The following is a 20,584-nucleotide window of genomic DNA, read 5'->3' as shown; positions in this document are numbered from 1 at the left end:
ATTTTGTGGGATTGCTTATTGACATGAACAATCTCATGAATTCCAGAGAGGCTGCTCCCACAGAGCATGCTTGGCCCAGCTGTCTTACAAACTCTCTGACAACGGCCCCCAAACCTCCATTGATGGTAATGGAAGTTTCATCATGCACCTCACATGTGGATGCTGACATTTAGGCTGTCTAAGTCTATAAGCTGAGTCCCACTGTGTGTCCATTTTTCATTATAAAAGGATAACAGTAGTGGACTATCAGTCATTCTTCAACAGAGACTACATTGTCACATATCAGGAAATCCTGTCACTGAAAACTGAGAAGGGAGTTGTAGATCATGAAGGACAAGACAGCAAAACATTTTAGAGAAATAAACATATGTTGAGTGAGCATCATCATCATGGAGAAACCTAAAACTAACACACAATATAATTTCACCGTACGACTGACAGGTCTTCCACAGTTTTAAACCAAGTACTATGAAAAACTCATGCAGAAAAGCTGGATGTTAGTGACTTGGTGAAGATATATACACAAAGCAAACCAAGAGGCAACAGATGTGCACCCAGGTGTTCTGACCATCCCTCGATGTGGGTCCAAAAGTTGACTCTCTCACAGGACCTGTATCACCTCCAAGATTATGGGATGAGGAGCCTGCTACCCTGAGGCATGTCAAATGTCATCAGGGGCCTGTGTGTAGGTGACTGAAATGAGCACCATCTGACCAACAGCTCCCCACAATGCTAATACAGTGTGGAAGAAATAGGATGGATTGAAAATAGTACTAGATTATTCAAATGCTATCAGAAAAATTAAAGGCATGCTCTGTCATGGAAAATGGCCTAAAGTTCTGGTTACCAAACATGAAAAGGGCATAGCAAAAATGGTAGTTGAGAAATAATTTACAGGAGGATTCTGGCTCACTAACATGCACGATGCTCACAGTCACTCTTTGCTAAATCTGCTTCCAATATTTTCAACATCTGAGATGACTCAGACACTATTTTTGGAGGGAAGTGGATAGAGTGTTAAGGGATAACTTACTCCTATCCTGATTACATTTGTAGAATCTATTGATTTTATTAGCACTGATGCTGATATGTTGAATATGACAAAGACGTTATGCCTAGAATCTGGGTACTAAGGAAAAAACATGAGTTGCTGTTTATCGGGGATTAATGCATTGCAAATGGCCAGTATCAGACCTTTGATAAAGATGCCAACAGATACAGATGAGGTACTCTAGTCATTTCTTCAGATTTCTACAATATGCTGGTATGAATTCTTCCTTTTGTTCAAGACATACGCAACTGAACTAAAATCTCTAGTGAAGCCAGGCTTGAAAACACAGCAAGTTAGCAACATGGTTTAAAACCATAATTCTTAAAACTTTCCTGCAGAATACAGATGTGTATATATATATTGCAAAATTGTATGTTGCAGTATAAAGATTTCATAGGTATCATTTTAAGCAGTCCAGAATAAATTACCATTGTCAAAGAGAATACTGAAACCAGCATACTCTGTCTGATGAAAACTAATGGTTCCTGTGTTCCCCGTACTTTTAAGGCTCTTGCTAGTCTGTAGAGTGTATGTGTGCCTGAGCATGAATAATATAACGTGTATTAGTTAATCTAAATACACCTGTTTTCAATAAACTGACCAAGATTTCAACAGGACAGATATCTAACAGGCATCTTCATTGCTACAGGGATCCTACCAGCATGCATTCTTCCCTTCTGGTGCCAGCTGAGCATCCGTAGCCACCTTGAAGCACTACAAGATTAATGAGTTACTGCACCATAATGGCACTAAGCTGTTAGTGCTTCTGCACTGGTACAACCTGTTGATGTCACTGAATGGATCCTCTGCTCTGATAATAGAATATTAGGCTGTTTCTAAAAGATGTACTGTACTTTTGGAGAAAAAAAAAGTAACAGACAGTAGCGCAAGGCAGAGAATGGAGCTACTCTTAGACATCAAGCTACTTGGATACTATCAGACAGAATGGAAAAATGTCCTGAGAAGCATTTAAGCTATGTGGCCACACCTCTGTTATGCAACGGCTCCGAAGACCACAGAAGTAGTTGAGCTGACACTAGCCAGGGATGTCAGCTTCATTACAATTTCTGGCAACTGAGCAATAGATATGTAAGCTGAGATCCATCCCATTTAACCTTCTGTGCCTTTTTGAGCCAACTAAGTTAGGAGTGTTTATACCTGAGACTTCCCACTCTTGTCTGTGAAGAGAGGCTCAACCAGAAGGGTCACCGGTGGGACAATCTGCCTTACAGGTGTGTCCTGACCCAGTGTCCTGACTCCATACGGCTTGGTGTGAACCCCCAAACTTAATCCAAAGGTCTAGGAGCACTGATCTACTGCACCCCACACAACAAGACAACTATACGTTTTGAACAGAAAAAAGAAAAGTAACAAAAAAATGCAGTCATTAAAAAGCAAACGAACATATTTCTAACATCAGGAGACTGCTCTCCAATTACCGTAACATTACCATAGCGCTCATTTTTGTGTGAAAAAGTTTATAAGAAGAAAAAAGTAGGAATATGCTCTTTCAAGTGGATACCCATTAACATAAAATAATAGCTCATAATCCAGACCTTCCTGGACTAGTTAAAAAAACATAAACTATCTAAGATTTTCTGGCACTGTCTCCATCACAAAAAATTGGAAAGTTTTCTAGGGAGTTGACCTTGAGGAGGTGACACAATATGAGAATATTGGGAAGGATATTATTCAGAGCTTGAGTAATAAATTAGGTCATAGGAGACCAGTGAAAAGCAAGAGACTCAAATCCTGGAGTTCCGAAGGAGAAAAGGAGCAGAGGCAGTGCTAATGAGTAGGAAGGCTGAAAGTTGCTCTGCAGAGAAAGTAGTTGGACTAAGACCCATTCACCTTCAACACTTATCATTGTGGTTCTTTTAACCACATGTAAGAGTTGTATAAATTACTGCACAAGCTGCACAATCCTGAATACAGTCAGCACTGACTGGTCACTTACAGTCCCAAGGAATGAAACGTGCACCTCAGTCTCCTGAGCTGTATGCAGCCCCCTCACCAAACTTCATGCCACAGTACTAGATCCAGAGTGAACTAAAATGCCTGCAAGTACAAAAAATCCCTCTGCCCCAACTGCCACAACAGGCATTCTTGGACCCAAGTATCTTCTAATTATATAGAAAAATGGTGTTTCAGCACCTACATATATAACATCTGACATAACAGGCTGAATTTAATATAATCGCCAATAAGTAAAACAGACACGATGGACACATACTGACTGCAGGAGACTAACACCAGAGCTGTGTTATAGAGCTGGTCTCGTTTGGTTCCTTGCTTCCTTGCACCAGTGGTTTCCAGATTGGGGTGCACAAACCCCACAAGGTATAGAAGACAAAGCATGGAGGTGCTGGAAAAAATGTTCTTTTTCCCTACCTTCAATAAAGATAAAACAAACACTGTTTTTAAAATCTTATCATTTTCTTAACTTCCATGTTTGTGTGCTTTATAATGCACATAATATATTAGTACAGTAGCACAGGCATATAAATTATAAATAAACAAATGTATATTGGGGAAGTATGCTCAACAGTTTTGATGGCACACTCCTATCAGAAAAAAAAAAGTTTGGAGGCCACAACACTATTCAATCTATGGACAGAGATAATCCCTCTCAGGGAGGAGTTGGAGAACCTAAATTCCTGAATTATGAAATGAAAAGTTGCTGCATGTTCCCCTGAACTTGAAGTATCTGAACAATGTCAAATACAAAATTTAACTTCATAGCTCAGCTTATCATCATTAAGTTAAACTAAAATATAATCAACGTGACATATTAACAAAATATTTGGGTGAATAAAATACAGATGAGAATGTTCTCTGTGACTGGGCTTTGTGGAGCTCAAACCCCTTCCTGTGTGAGAAGCAAACACCCATTTTCCTTCTATTCATTGACCTGACCTTAAGACTTCGTAAGAGGTTTACTTAAAACAAGTTGGAAATTCCCATGGACTTCAATTTGATTCACATTTTTAAATGCCTGCCTGAAAGTTCCCAGTTCCCTTTGCACAGTTCAGACTTTTTTAGACAGATACCAATCTCAAGGAATTTGAACGTGTGCGCAGTGAAGATGTATTTCATGTTCCCAAAGAGAGATGAAGAACTCTCTGCGCGTCTGTGCTACAAACCAGGCCTCTCAGTTGCAGAGTGCTGCTCAAACCTAAGAGCTAATTATAGGTAGCAATGGGTAGGTGAAAGTTATACTACACTGAGCAGAGACAGGGGAATTATCTGGAGGAGAACAAACACAAAAGATGGTGGAAAGAGGCTGAATGGGGAAGGACTGTGATCACTAAAGAGCAGTGATAACTGCTTGTTTCCTTCTGATGGTGTCATATCCAAAAGGACACATTAAATACAAACCCACTTGATAAAAACAAAAAAAAATACATCCACAATACACAGCACATTTTTACCAGGAGAGAAGTCTGTCAGACTCTTCTCTGCTTGCATAATTCACAGGGAACTTCTTTTTTTTAAGCCAGAGTTGGCATATACTTGATCTTCAGTGAGGTATGTGCAAAGACATTTGGTTTAGCAATAACAAAATTATAGCTGTACAAGGTAGTGTGTTTATTTGGATATGCAACAATGTAATCATTCAAATAAATGCACTCTTAGTTCTCTTTTTACAGTACTTCAAGTCAGATGTACATAAACTAATCCCTATAAATTAAAACCATATACAGTAAAATAAAGCATTATGCGTTTTAACTTTGTGTTCTGTTTTGCTTTAACTTTGAGGGAAACATACTCCATGTGTTTTTGAATGGCTGCAGGTGTGGATTTTGTACCCTTTCCATTTGTGGTTTTTCCTATGACTGCACATCCAAAAAACTGTGTTCTCTATAATATACAGTTTGGTGAGTGCTTTGAAAGCAGATGGCCTTGTGCTTCATAGTGATGGCCTGAAGCCCTTAAGGTGAGCAAGGGAGTGGAAACGGGTTGCTAGCAGGCTTGTCTAAGTTCAACCTCATTAGGATCATCTGGCTGAACAATACATTTTCTTTAAATTAGCATCTGGCTTCTGTTAGAATCAGAGGGGAAGACATCAAATTTGAGTAATTAGTTTAAGATTATGAAGAAAGAGCTCGCAGATGCTGTAAACTGTATGGTAGATATCAGAGCTATTTGTTGATGACAAGTACTGATAAATATATGGGGGAAATAAAGCATTCCTTCTGAGCAGATGTGGTTATCAACAACAACAAAGCCCTTGAGATAGCATTTCTCTTTGTAATTTGAGCATAGGTGGCCAAAAATTGCCTTAAAACCCACTGACCAAACTGCAGTGGTACTTTTGCATTACAGACTAGAACTTAAAAGTCTACTAGCGGTTCAGATTCGGCAAGCCTGAACTACACTACCTGGATTGTAAGTAAATGAATTCATTCTCTTGTCTGCTCAAGTTTACATTGTAGAACAAATAGAGGTTGGAAAAACAAATACCTGTTAAATTGATGCTCATAAGTGGTTCCTCCCAGAATCAACTTGCAGATGTTTTGCTTTGGCTCTGCAAACTGGGAAATACCTTTTTTTATAGCATCTTTTATAAGGCAGAGGATGTAAACAATTCACAAAATAGTTTCACCATTATCTGTCTGTCTTTCTATTTTACCTACTTGGTCCAGTGTCTGAGGATAAATACTTGGCTACATTTTGCTACAGCTGTTACAATGCTGCTGCATGAATAAATATTCCAAGTATGGCTGTCATTATACAGATTATATTTCAAATTACCAGCTAAAGCAGTGAATAAAAACTCTGATGTCTTGATCCTGAAAGAGAATGTGAGAGCAGCTCTGACAGGCTGACCAACTTGCTCGATTGCTGTTGCAGAGAATTTCAAAGCTAATCTTTAAACCAAGTTATCCAAGAATTCTGAACTTTTCAAGTGTCTGCCAGTGTCTGTTAAAAGAAAAAAAATATTTCATCTGGCAGCAAAAAGAGCATAAAACAATAAAGCCTGACAGTCCAGAAATGATAATTATTGCAGGAACAGTAGAAACAAAGCTTTTACCAAATAAGGCTACAAGGTAGCCGCTCTACAGAGAGTAACAAGACGAACTGATAATGCAGGGGGAATAGCTAAGTTCTTACATCATATCTACTTCAGAAAAGCATGATATTATGGCAAGCTCAAGTGCAATAACCAAGGAAATTTCAAAGTAACACTTTGCTCTTCCCCACGGAGAATACAATACCAAAACCAGACAGTGAATTACTGAACCGTTCTTGAGCTAAGCACCTATTCCAGAGATGACCTCCTCATCAATTACGATATCTGATGGAATGTAATCAAGTACAAAACCAAAGCATTAAAAAAAAAATCAATTCTTATTGCTATGTTACTAAAAGGAATTCAGAAAACCTTGCATGACATTTGTTATCAATTATTTTAAATCCGCCATTTGAGAAGCTACATCTACATCTGCTAAGTGTCAGCTGAAGCCACTGGGATAGTGATTTGCTGGGGGACAAACCTCATAGATCAGATACGGGTCATCAACCCAAGGTGACACCGTTCACTGAATAGTAAATACCACTTCATAACAGAAAAAAAAGCATCTCTTCTAACATGTCGCCATTCTAGCACCTCTAAACCCAGTATAATAGAACAGTAAGATAAACATGAAACTACAATAGGTAGAAAATTGAACAGTGAACACCTCACAAGCTGCCAGAAGAGATTGTAAATTCTCTCAAATCAATGCAAATGCTTCTACAAGCCATTGGTCTTTCAATCTGCCTTTCCTGGCACACAAGCCTTTACATGTCATCAATTTTCCCCTCCAATATTATTTACAATAACTGCTTTTTAATGACGATCAATATTGATGAATCTTCCTCAAACGTCATAGCCTTACAGTACCTGTTAAATATAGTAGGCTGGTATGTAACACACTGAGCAGAGAAACAGCTTTATTACACAACAAATGGCAACAAGAAAAAGTACAGCTTGAATCCTGTTTTTTTACCAATGAAACCTGGTTTCACCAACATTGAGTTCAAAAATCAATTCCCTTAAAAAAAAAAAGTTAAATTCCATTCATTCCATACTTGTATCTCCTGTCATACACCAACTATAGCTGATAATTTGTTGGCATACTTACAGATCATCACCTTTTTTAACCAACACTATGAAGTTTCCGACATTTTTTATAAGACCGAAAGTGCTTGAATAAGGAGATGCACATTAACTTCTAAAGTATCAATAGAAATTAATGATCATAAATTCAGAAATTAAATCAACTTTTCATAAAACAATAACTGCTTTACCTTTTTAAAATTCTGAGTAATTATGCTCCCTAGTGTGTTTCCTACATAGGAAATCCCCTTAGAATAATAATTACATAGTGACCTTCTTTACTAAACTACCTTCAAATAACTTATTGTTTTAAAATATATTGGGCAAATTTTCTTTCATTACTTTCAACAGTAGACCAAATAAAATTTGAGTAAAATGTTTATGCTTCTTCTTGGAAGTTTCTGTCTGTACATAATTGGAAACTTCTGGACAACCTCAACTATTCAAAAACATTTGTACAGATTCAACACAGTAGAACAGGAAAAATCTTTGATATACAATTCCAGTAGGGAAAGTGACAAAATTTGAGAGGCAATATCATTCGAGCATTATTGCAATAGGGCATAGGAGATGCAGATCGCTGTGATCCATGCTGAGAGTTCTAATATTTATGATTGAAGTGTCTCCAAAATACAAAGGACCAGACACATTTTCATCTTGACAATTATAAAGGGACAAAAAGGGATCAGAAGAGAGGAAGGGAAAGTTAAAAGAAGAGAGACTTAAAGGGTGACCTAAAGGGGAGCGGGAGAGCACTAATGCTATCGCCACCTCTGCCACAACATTCTGATCTTTCTACATCTTCTATGGTCTTGGGGAAAAAAAAATCTTGAACTCTTCTTGGTTTGCACCTGCAGAGTGCTGTTATATCCCTCTTTGACACAAATACTGCCAAGTGCTCAGACACGAAATTTCTGCAGAAATATACGCACTTCCACTGAATATAATATGTAATTCTTTTTTAACTTCCCATTCATAACAACTTAAATGAACTGTTTGAAATGAGACACAGAGCTGCAAATGAACAGTGAATAAAAACCTGAGTATTAAATGACTGCTTCTCTTACTAAGTTCTGTCATTCCTATGCAGTGAAAGAGGTAAGGATACTGTGGAAAAAAAAAAAGTACATAAACCTATAATTAAATACATATGCACAATACGGCAAAAATTAAAGCGTATGAAGAACATTAGCTTGGGCATTTCCTAATTTCTTACTGCTTCATTTTACAGCTAGAAATTAGTCACTGTCCTCCCACTCCCTACAGAGAGAAAATTCATTTCAAAAATAGGGTATTTTGGAATGTGGAATCATTTTGAGGAGAAACAGGACACGTCACTGAGTAACTTCAACAGTGAATGAGACAGGAAGCTCATATGTTATTCTATATGCATCCTTTCCTATGCACATATACCAACCCTGTTTTACAAGCCTCCGTAGATATATCGGAACTGAAATACCATACAACCTTCACATGCACCAATCCAATAGAATAACGAGGATCATCTATTCAGCAGAAGTTTCCAGTCAGATTAAATGCTTTCATTCTCCAAGCCAATGAAATATGGGAGGTTGGTTAGTTTAACTGTGCAACATAGCCCATTCACAAAATGAAACTATAAAAGAAAAAGCTGTTTCACTGAAGCATACTGGCAATCAAGGAGATCCTTCCTTTTTAAATACCAAGTTTTCATCACCTTCAATTGAAATGCTAGAACTCTTTATGAAAACAGGCAAAATCTCAACTACCTGAAAAGCTACATTTTCCCCAATCTGTTTCTTCTTGTGGGTTTTTATTTTTAATGGTTTATCCATATCTAGTAAAATTTTCAGGAAACAGGATTTGTTCCTTGCCTGGCTTCACTGGTACCACGTTTCAGCTGAAATGACCAACTGAGCAAGCATTAAGAATCTGAAACAACCCATGGAAAAACTTCAGGAGCTTTAGTGCAGGCATTGCAGCTTATTCTCTTCAAAAATAAAAAATGTTTTTGAAGTTCAGTAGAAAGTTTAAAAGCTAAACATGAATTTTTACTCTGTTCACTATTAGAAATAATGAATTTTAAGAACCAAGCAAAATGACAGCTAACTGCAATCTGTCATCAGAGAATCTGAATTAAATCTTTTGTGCTAGAGAGCTGCTCCTGGTAAGGAAATGCATTTTGACCTAACAACAATCTAACTATCTAAAGCTGTTTCCTAATTTCCCATTCAAAGGAGATGTCTATTATTAGTAATAGGAGTTGGTTTTCCAAATAGGGCATGTGAACTTATCTTTTCTGAGTTCAGGAAGAAGAAATACTTTAAAAGAACTACTGAAACCGTGCTACTCACTGCTTTAAGTATGCATTTTCTGACACAACCTTCTGTTTTCATGGTTGCACTTTTAAAATGTCAAAAGCTCAGAAGAAGAATTTCCATTCATTTTGGTTAAACAGTAAGTAAACAAGTTTAGAACTGGGTCTTGAAAGCAAAAAGCACAAGCAAAGCATAACACAGATGTTAAAAAATATAATAAAAATAAATGATCTCATAAGACCCAAATTACTTCTGCTTTATGTATCACAAGACATCTTGATCAGGACAAGTCTGAGCTAATGGGATACTAGTTAAAAGAAAGGAGAATAAAGGACACTGAAATAATTTCAATAATTGACATTTTAAACCCTGATTCAAAAGCTTCAGAAAATCTGTGACCAATGACAGAACTCGACCTAGAGGAGAGGGATCTCTCCTCTTCTAATATTAAGAAGTTCAGTTCACTCAGCATTTTTAACTGGAGAGCTTTGGAGTCACAGTTCAGATCTCTTTCTTATTTCGTTTCTGTTAAAATCATGATACTCAGAGATGTGGTAAATACTTCTAGTCTTTTAAAGACTACATGAAAGATAGATACAGACAGATTAAAAATGCCACTAGATGTGTCCTGACTTGTTTTGACACATTTTTAAACATAATGCTCCCTTAACTTTCCATCAAACACTCTTATGAACTGCTTTTGTTGAATACTTCTAGCAGGCTATTGTACACAGTGAATCACAACCTGCATGGCCTGAGGCCAGGAAGGAAGGTGTGGAACGTGCCTTTACAGGTCAATTTCCACTCTCCAAGTTTGTATTTGAGGGAAGGTCGTGTTACAACACAGATTTACATAGCAGACAAATTACATGACCGCCCGTTCTCAACATTTCATAATTTCAGTAAGAAATTAGGTCATATGAAGCGTGGGGAAGGAAGAAAAGAAGGGGAAATAACCCTATCTATCCTTTCACAGAAGTCTGAAAAATTAAACCAAAAACTTACTTAACTGGGGTTCTTGCCAAAACACTGGTTAAAAAATAAAACAACTGTATTAACAGTAAACACAAGTTTAAAGTATTTCATTTACCATTCTTTCTAAAAAAAAATTTCATTTTTAATGCATCAAAACAAGCATAAATAAAGTGTACTCTATTGCCCTTTTGAAAAGTTTTCCTTATTATTTTTACTCCAAAACATTTATATATTACAAATATGGATGTTATCAAGGAATGTGTTATTCATTTCAGGAGCTTTCATCCCCAGTCTAGTCTAGTAGGAGTCTTAAGAAAGGGAACTGCTCTTTGTATCGTCTGTCTGGATGAAAAGAATAATAATTTGGAATAGCTTTTTTCCCCCTCAGAGCCTGAAATATAGTGCACTTTAAAAAGGGAAGTATTGGCCAGCATCAGCACTGCCTGACATTATGTTTATACTAGAAGGAGACTAAAATTACAATGTTCATATCTGGCATTCTTTGAGTACATATTGGCAAAATAATTAATTTTTAAAGTTATTTTTTCTGCAGATATTTTACGATATTTTCATGATTATGATAAAATTATTTTCACAAGCAGTTAAGAATAAAGTGTCTAAGTATGCATCCATATATCTGAATTTCATTTAGCTTACCAGACTAATATTTGCACACAAATTCCTATGAACATCATAAATTGTACAGTTAAAATATGCTAATCCATCTACCCAGCTTTCAGGGTTTGTTTTAGTACACTCGAACAGTTACAGGGTTTAGACTGGCATACTGTTGGTACTCTTTATTGAGCAAATAGAAAGACTAGACACTAACAGAGAAATTACTAGCTTCAATAATTGGACCTAATATTTGCTCAATTTTTAAAAATGGCAAATATGAAATCTGACTTATTCCCAGCAGTAAAGAAGAAATTATAACCTTCTTTTTTATTTTTTCTGCAGTCTTAAGGAACTCTTGAACAATTTTTTGAAGACATTCACTGTGTTAGCTAAGTTTTTATGTGCATTTGATACCTATTCAACAAATAAGAGGAGGAAACACAGAACTTTTTGTGGAGTCTGACATTTCCTCTATTTAGCAACACAACCTCTGAGGGACTGATTTTACCAAAAGCTTCAGCTTAGCAATTTGTAGCCCTGCAGCTGAAAACTCAAATGAAAAATATCTTTTCTTTTTTTTTTTTTCTTTCTGTAACACAAAAGGAACTTTTGGGATAATTTCAGAAGGATACCAGAAAGCTTGTCTAACATACAATGGTTCCTTCTCAGCACAGCCCTCCAAACAAAGAGCAGCAGATGCACAACTGGTATTAATAAGAAAATATCTCCTCCCTCTGTTAGTCAAGAGAGGACAGCTAAGGACAAATACAGTTTCAGGGTACTTACCTACTCGGAAGTTAGTGGCTGTCAGAGTGTCAGCAGCATGGCCATTCTCACTGATGAGGGTGGTGGTATTTCCCTTCTCACAGTTGTTCTGACAGTTGCCCTTGGTGCAAGTCACTTTGCAGATGCTGGGTGTAAAGACCACCTTGATGCGACCAGTGTGATTTCCCACTGTCAGCGGAGGCAAAGAAAAAAAGAAAAATAAACAGAACACTTTGGTATCCATTGATTTCCTTCAAAAAGTTTTGAAAAAAAAAAAAAAGGCGGGGGGGGGAAAAAGGCGACAGGTCTCCAGGAGGAGGGCAGTCTGCAGTGCTCTCTCTCATAGATCTCCAGTGGTGTCTCTGAAACAGGAGTAGGAAGCTTAGCAAACAGAGCTCCGGGATACGCTCCAAAACCACATTTAAAGTCAAGTCACTGGAGTGGGATTAGTAATCACAATGCTGCACTTTATTCACAGTCAGACAAAGAGCAATACCAAGGGCATGACAGCTTAAATAGCCAACCCTGACAGGCAGATGTAATGTAAAGAGGCTGGCTGTGCACCTAGGGGTGAATAAACTCTTGTGTCCTCCTGCATACTTTTCCTGTTTCTGCACTTATTAAGTCACTATTTGTAGCTCGACCCCTGGAAATGTTTTAGGCATGCGGCATGTCTGAAAACATCTGTCTCAAATCTCCTGGCACCCCAGCCCGAAGTGGTCAAACCTTGTGACGCAGCTGCCTGGACCCATTTTTTCACAGTTTTTTGGCACCGTTTCTCCACAAGGATTTACATATTATAGACTGAGCTTTGCTGTCAGCCTTTGTTTAAGTAATAAATAGCTCAGGCAGAGAAAAGGGTGAGGAAGTATCAATAGCCCAAAATACTAGTTCTGAGCTCAAGGTTGAAAAAAGCTACATATATATATATACACACACATATATTAATGTACTTCCTTACAGTCACTTAAAAACCTTCAATGTAATGAAGACTGAGCAGGCACTAATTTTCAATTAAGCTCATTAGAAGAACTACTACTTGTTATAGAATTTGATTTTAAACCAGATGTATTTAATCCTAACAGACATCTAACAGCTGAAGCCAAAAAAAGATTAAAACTACTAATTAGTAAAATTAAGGGGAAAGAACAGATGCTATTTGTAAGTATTTAAATAGAAAACATTTTGCCCTCTGCACACTTACTAATAACTTTAGCAAGTTCTTGTAAATATATTACAGCATCTCTGTGAAAACTTGTCCATAAATACTTTCATAACAAACCTAAAAGTCCCAAGAAATGACGCACAGAAAGAGAAGAATCTCCTTCCTCCTCCTGTCATAGAAATAAAAAAGTTGCTGGAGAGCTGCCGTCCAACCTAGCTACAGAATACCCTCCAGACACATATTTTTTTTTAAATCTCAAGAAATACACATGAACTTCCCACTTCAAAAGAATATGAAGCCTCTTATTTCTAGCTCTTCATAAACAAATTAAAACAATTGTACCAACTGTTTTGTCTACAGTAAAGGCATAGCTCTATTTCAACAGCAGCTGTATGACAGATGCTCCCACCTTATTCTCCCTAACAATACTTCGAAGCAGCAAAACACTGACACACAGAGAAATAAATACTTCAATTAAAGGCTAATATTGTGATTTCAGTTCATTAGAGACCCCAGAATCTTGGATGCCAAGCATTTCTTATAAAAGTTATTACTACACGTTTCCCAATGAACAGAGATCTAGTGCCCTGTGAATTGCTGAGGCTAGAATTTCTAAGCTTTTCCTTTGTCAAACAGAGCTTCACGAGCAATACTACTGTGCTTGTATGTTATTTGCATCCTTTTATATATATATATATATACACACACATGCGTATACGGTATCTGTATGTATCTAGATACATTGTTTTCCTAGAAAAGCCCAATCCATTTTCTCTTTTATACTTCAGATGTTTTAGTAACATTTTTCCTTTAGGATGTGATATAATTAAAAAAACATGGTTAGTTGAGTCAAAAGTCATTCCTGCCTACACTGTAAAAACTACTGTATTGGGGGACCCACACAAGTTTTCCAGCCTAGCTAAAAAAATTGGCTTTGCCAGTATAACTGGAATTATACCGTGACTTAACTCTCCTTCATAATACTTTGTATTATGTTGTTGAGTCTAAAGCTGTAGGAGAATCTAGGCATGATGCTAATAACAAGAAACTCTTTTTAAAAAAATAATTCTCATTACATAGTTCACATTTTATTAGAAAAATTCTGTAGCCTAAGTTTTTTCTAGAAGATATGCCTTAATGTGAGACTGAATGGAAACTAAATTTGCCTCTCACCCATTTTTCATGAATAGATGTCTGCATATAAGTTTGGGAGAAAGAATATAGGAGCAGCAGTTGAACTGCTCCTTTGAAAACACTGGCCTATATCTACAGAGGTAAAGAGTATCCATGAAACAGTATTTAAATGCAGTTTTTTAGGGCAGCAAGAAGCCTGAAAACCATGTGATGCAGGGCCTAGCCCCTACAAATACTTGAATCATCATCCAGTGATGCCCTTGCTAGAGAACCAGTTCAATTCTCATGGATATTCTTGCTATATATCAGTAACAAAGAGCCAGGTTCTTTTGACATTAGGTCTGCCTTTTTTTTTTTTTTTTTTTTTTTTTTTTTTCAGATTTACAAAAAACAAATGTAAATGTAAATTTTTCCTTGCCTAGCAGGTTGCTGCTTTTAACTTCCTCAATTCTTCTGAAGGCATTTCAGAAGGAATCTGAGCTGAAAGTTGATCAGTGTATGAGAAGGACTTCGGCAATCCAAGGCACGGAGGCTGTCTTCATAGTTGCCTGTAGCCATACCTCAGGAGACAGGCCTATCCTCACCTAGCACAAGGCTCAGAGACCTTCACAGTGAGCGTAACACATGCAGATTTCAGTCAAAAAGAGACCGTGGACCCTTCTCCTGAAAGGAAGCACTCGGCAGAAAGTCTGCATGGTTAGCATCTTGGACTTCCTTGAATCATCTCCTTGACTTCTGTGGGTTTTTTTATTTGTTTTTGTTTTGTTTGTATGTATCTGTTTTGTGTATGTATGCACATGCATGTGTGTGTTTTATCTTCTATAAAGAGGGAAAGATTTAATCCAAACATGAAACTATATCTTTCCATACTTCTTACATTGTTTGGCAGTGTGAACGTTGAAAGCCCATAGAAAATGCCCTTTACTGCCATAGCCTCAGCCTCTTTTGCACTTGGGCTAGTTTATATAAAGAAGGACACCACAATTTTAAGGTTGCATACAGGTTATTTTCATCTTTAAACTCCAGAAGCTTTGCTGATGATGCCACTGTGACATTGACATGAACAGATCTGCAACATAGATTATCTCAGATTCATTTCTGGAGAAAAATGATGGTGCTACAGCACCACAACATACCTGAAATCATTATTTTTATATAGAGAGACAGAAATGTATCATAAAATCTTCAAAACCAATCTTAAATGTGTGGAAATGAAACACCTCACTATGCTCTTAAGTATAACACCAGACTTTGACAAAACACAAATGTGAGAGCAGATAAATAAATGAGCATAATGAAAGAAGACATAAATACCAAGCCAACAGAAAAGCTACTGGGGAAAAAAAAAAAAGGCATAACTAACCGGAGATAAATTCAGATTGTTGGCTTACTAAAGATGGGACAATCAGGATGACTTGTAGTAGCTAATCTTCATCCCTGAAGCAGGCAGCAACTTGTAACAGGAAGGATCAGCCAACTGCACCAGCACCCTGCCTCCTGGTCTAGGTTCACTCACGCCTAAGGACCCTTAGATACATCTGTCCAAGGAGATCAGTGGAAGAATATACCCATAATTTCCAAAACCTGTGAAACTCTCTGGGCTAGACTGAAAAAGAAAGATGCCTGGATAAAATGATGAGAGTTTAGCTGAAAATTGGCACCACCTTTATATGATTTGCTTTCCATCTCTGCAAGTATGATATAATATTACAAGCATGGCAAGCTCCTGCTGAGTTAAATTTATGATCTAACAACAACAACAACAACTGCAGGAGAAGTGGAAAATATAAGCAAGACGATTTCTTCATAGAATCCCTTCCATCCCTACCGCCCATCACAACAAACTCATTTTTTCTGCATCAGCTTGAAAGGTGAATGGGTTAAGAGAGGCAGCTGGAAGGTTTTAGGTCCAGGTGGCCACAGTGGCTCATGCAACCAGTCCTGGGCAGAGTTATACAAGGGGAAGGTTTCCTTATGAATCTCCTGGGTGCCTTTGTTTGCAAGGCTGCTCAGTCATAGCTTCTTTCTAGAGGAATTTCTATAAACACATTTTTTTCTCTGTTTTATGGCTGCCCTCACAGCTCCAGCATTCTGCAAAGATTGAACTAGACAGTATTCAATAGCTGTAGTGGATCTCAGAAGATTTGTGGCATGTCCCTGTTTTGAGGGAAGACAATGGGCTAGCAGCACGAGTGAAAGCAGAACTGTTATTCTGTTAAAAAGATGACTACACTGTACTGGCTCACAGGTCAAGTGGGGCAAAAAGAAGAAACTATTTTAATGTGTTGAAAAAAATATGTTATTGTGGGTATAATGTTCTCCTGCTTCACAGTGACCTAATCAAAGGGATGCATTTAGTCACAATAAAAATCACAAGCAGTAGTTTATACTGCAGAGTTGTCTGGCGGAGCTTACACATAACTCTCCTAGAATCCTTGCAAAAAATTTTCTTCCAACGACTTTTAGTATTATGGAGGGTTTTGGTGTTTATTTGTTTTAACATACCTTCAGTTACGACAAATATCCCCATGAAAAATCTCCTGAGGAAACAATTAAGTAAACCGGAGGCTTTCCATTAATAACTCAAAAAATGACACAAACTCAGTGTGTCAACCTTCTTCTGCACTGGAGCCAGTATGTTTTTATGTGTATCTACACAGCGTCTCATAAAGCCTGAAGATTCTATCTAAAAATAAATAAATAAAATTGTACTCATCTATTCCCAAAGACAACAATTTATGATGGGTTTAATCTAATACTGTTTCATATGTTTTTAAACAATAGCCATGATGCATGAGAACCTTGGAATGCAAATCTATCTTCTTATATCAAAGCCAGTAAGTTTTCACATGGCAAATCGATTCAGTGTTTTAAATTCTCAGATGACCAACTCCCTTAACCCTCCCCTTTCTTGTTTTCTTAATTAAATGCTGACAGGATAAAAGGAAAGAAAGGAGAGGAAATTACTTATTTCCTAAAACACGTGTCTCCCAGTTATTTTACCACTACACCTGGTTTAGTCCTTACTACTAGATATGCTTGTTCAGCCAAAAGGAAAGCTGACATAGTATAAAAATCAACCACGTCAGTAAAATAGATAAGCTTTCAGAACTATTGTTGAATGATCTTTTTATATTTATTTATTTACTTGCAACAATATGTAAGGATTTATTTTATTTTATTTTTTTTTACCATCACTTAATCATCAGTTTACAACAACCAAATAAGTTTTGCAAGATCCGAACAAGCTGAAACATAGCTACCATACACCTTGGGTATTCCAAACTCTGGGAGATACCTATACTTAAAGCTCTTACTGTAACTAAGGAAATAAAAAAAATAAAAATAAAAAAAAAATAAATAAAAAAAGAACAACAGGAAAAAAAAAAAAAGGAGAGATAAGGACACTAGATCCACATACAGACTAGAGGCAGATTTTCCCTAAATTTCTGATTGCACATTGAGAGGAATACACCCCTTACCAGGCACAGAAAGGACTAAAAGAGACTGACAGATCCTGTAACCTCTCCTACCTCTTCTCCCTTCTTTTCACAGGTTAAAAAAAACAGCACTACGCAAAAATTCTGTCCAGTCTATTCTTAAAACCCTTCTATTACACAAATTCCACAGTCTCCCTAAGGAACACATTCCTGCGCTTTGGTCTTTCTTCTTATTATAAAGAAGTATTCCTAATACCTAACCCACATTTCCCCTGTCGCAATCCAAATGTATTATGCCCGGTCTTATCTATGGTGAACTCTGAAAAAATCTTATTCCTCTGTAAATCGATCTTTACCATACTTGAAGACTGCTACTGTGAGTCCCCCCTCAGTCTCATTTTCTCCAAACCAAAACCATCTCACATTTTTCAGTCTAACAAGCCATATTTTGCAGTTTGCCATTCTTTCTTGCTTTGCTTTTAATTTCCCTCAGTTGGTTCTTGTCTTCCTTCAAATCAGCTGTCCAAAACTAGACACAGTTGCAGTTGAGCTCTGATCAATGCTGATGAGTGAAGCAGGATTACTTAATACATCTTTACTGAAATGTTCATGTTGGTATAACTTATTTCTCTCCCCCAACAGTGCAATATTGATCCTTCATACTCAGCCCCAGCCTGCGTGATAGTCAAAGGGACAGAGACATCCTGAATCCTCTTCTGACAGGTTGGAAAAGGATGTCATCCCCATGATGTGGACCATTCCCCTACGTAACGTTAGCAAGGCTGAACTGAGCCTATCTAAAAAACAGGCAGAATATGAGCTTTACTCTATTTAACAGCCAAAGTTTTTTTTTGCACAAGCCAAAGTCTGGAAAACGCATGGATTCAAAAACACAAGGCACAGCTGTTGGGTAACTTCATTTTTGATTTCTATTTACAACATCTGCCTTTACGTATGGCAGTGCATCTGTGCTCATCAGAAATGTTGTTGCATTACATTACACGCTTCATACCTGATTCTCTTTTCCCAGGCACTGCCAGTAATCAGATATGGCAATGAAACTAAAAATAAGATGACCCAGCTTTATTTCATCCAAGATCCACTGCTCTCTAGGAGAGCTAGCAGTACTTCTCCCAGTTCTGCATGAGGTGAGGTGTACTTGCACACACCTGCTCAGCCACACTCTTTGAGCAAGAAATGAGTGTTTCAAGCTGTTTTTTTTTTTTTTGATAGCTACACATTGATATATATATGCTACATATTACAGATGTAATTAATTCCACCATTCCTTCTACTTTATTTCTGTAACTTTATTTTATATTTGTATGATCTTACAAGTATTTAATTGGTCATTACAGATGAACTTATGATATTTTGTCACTTTTCAAATATTCAGTTCTATTACCTTTATGAAAACCAATGTGCCTATTCAAAAAAGCAAAACATGATCTGGCTATCTCTTATGGTGGTAAATGAACAGTGGCCTCCACAGCTCCTTTCCCCCCGGCCCCGCTCTTATTGTCATCTTGTCACCATTACTGTTACACACTTATATAGATATTGTGTCCATATAGATATGGAGTATGTGACCAGTTCTGGGCTCCCCAGAACAAGAGGGACACAGAACTACTGTAATGAGTCCAGAGGAAGGCTACAAAGATGATTTAGAGGACTGGAGCACCTGTTGTACAAGGACAGGCTGAAAGAATGAAAGAACTGGCTCTGTTTAGCCCAGAAAGGAGAAGGCTGAGGGGAGACCTCATTACTGTATATAAATATCTGAGGAGAAGGTGACAAGAGGATGGAGCTGGACTTGTTTCAGCTGTGCCCAGCAACAGGCACAAACTGAAGCACAGGAGGTTCTGGCTTAACATGAGGGGGCACTTCCCTACTGTGAGGGTGACAGAGCACTGGGACAGGGTGCCCAGAGAGGTTACGGAGTCTCCCTCTCTGGAGATACTCAAAACCTGCTTGGGTGCCATCCTGCGCAACATGCGCTAGGTGATCCTGTTTGGCAGGGGGGTTGGACTCTGTGATCCTCAGAGGTCCCTTCCAACCCCACCCATTCTGTGATTCTATGATTTCTGGCCCCAGCAGTAATTTTTGGTCGATTGTAGGAGAGGCAAATAAACCATTCTTCAGTTCTCTTAACCTTGGTTTAAGATAGACGTCTAAGTACACAATGCATTGCTTAAAATGATTTGCTACAGCAAAACTTGCCTCATTCAAGCAGACTTTCTTCATCAACTTCAGCAGATTCTGATAAACTCTGATGTCTACAACACAGGTACATTGTGTTTTCTTTACCATAGATGGCTGTCACTTAGACATCAAAGGAGCACATGCAGGCACAAGTGCTGAGATAGTTTTGAAGAACATTCACAGCTATATTTACATGTTCCCATCCAGGAGCCCTTTGTTGTCAAATCCTCTCACTGACATGGCCTTTTCAGAGGAGTCAGAGGAATTCACAGCAATTAGAATAATTTTTCTTCTGTCCCGGTGCATAACAAATGATTCATGCATGGATTGGAAATCTGATTTCTGTCAGCAGGTATAATGAATCACCTTTTTTCTTCCTTGTCTCTTTTCCCCCTGCAGTGATTCCCTACATGCAATCCTCAGGCAGGAAACAACCTAACTTGGCTTACATCCATTTTCCATGTTTAAAATGATGTTAAACAAAAACAAAACAAAAACCCACCTCTGATCAATAGTTTATAGTGAAAAATATATCATTTCCCTTTACATAGTTTAAGATGTTCCAGAAAAACATACCAATGCAAGTAAATTAACAGACTGCAATGTGGTTTGAGATGTCTGACAGGATGGCCTCAATTCTGTTTGATTAAATTTATTGGTTTTAAAGGTATTACACAGACTAGATTTGCAAAGGAATGTAATGCTAAAAAGCTTAAGTTTTAGCCTTGAGTCATGCCTCTGATCAGTCCTAGGCATTGTGTACAAAAGATGAGAGAAGTTCTCTCATAGAGGCAAGCAACCTAACCAGCATGCTGAACAGGAACGTGCAGAACC

General features: G+C 37.6%; 1 protein-coding gene across 16 annotated transcripts in view; it reads right to left on the bottom strand.

The window, feature by feature from the left end:
* LTBP1 (latent transforming growth factor beta binding protein 1) overlaps positions 1-20,584 on the bottom strand; it is a 201,462-nt gene that overhangs the window by 121,245 nt on the left and 59,633 nt on the right. For 11 of the 16 annotated variants that reach the window (XM_038176452.2, XM_038176455.2, XM_038176453.2 and 8 more), the window contains exon 5: positions 11,831-11,998. In XM_038176452.2, coding sequence (XP_038032380.1) covers positions 11,831-11,998 — 168 coding nt within the window. Of the gene's footprint in view, positions 1-11,830; positions 12,418-20,584 lie in introns of those variants that run through there. The other 5 variants (XM_072035668.1, XM_072035671.1, XM_072035667.1 and 2 more) reach the window with 4 other exon arrangements.

This window comes from Anas platyrhynchos, chromosome 3, assembly GCF_047663525.1.
Source record: "Anas platyrhynchos isolate ZD024472 breed Pekin duck chromosome 3, IASCAAS_PekinDuck_T2T, whole genome shotgun sequence".
In the NCBI taxonomy this organism is placed as follows: domain Eukaryota; kingdom Metazoa; phylum Chordata; class Aves; order Anseriformes; family Anatidae; genus Anas; species Anas platyrhynchos.
The sequence above is the reverse complement of the archived record's forward strand: the minus strand, read 5'-3'. Positions and strand labels throughout refer to the sequence as shown.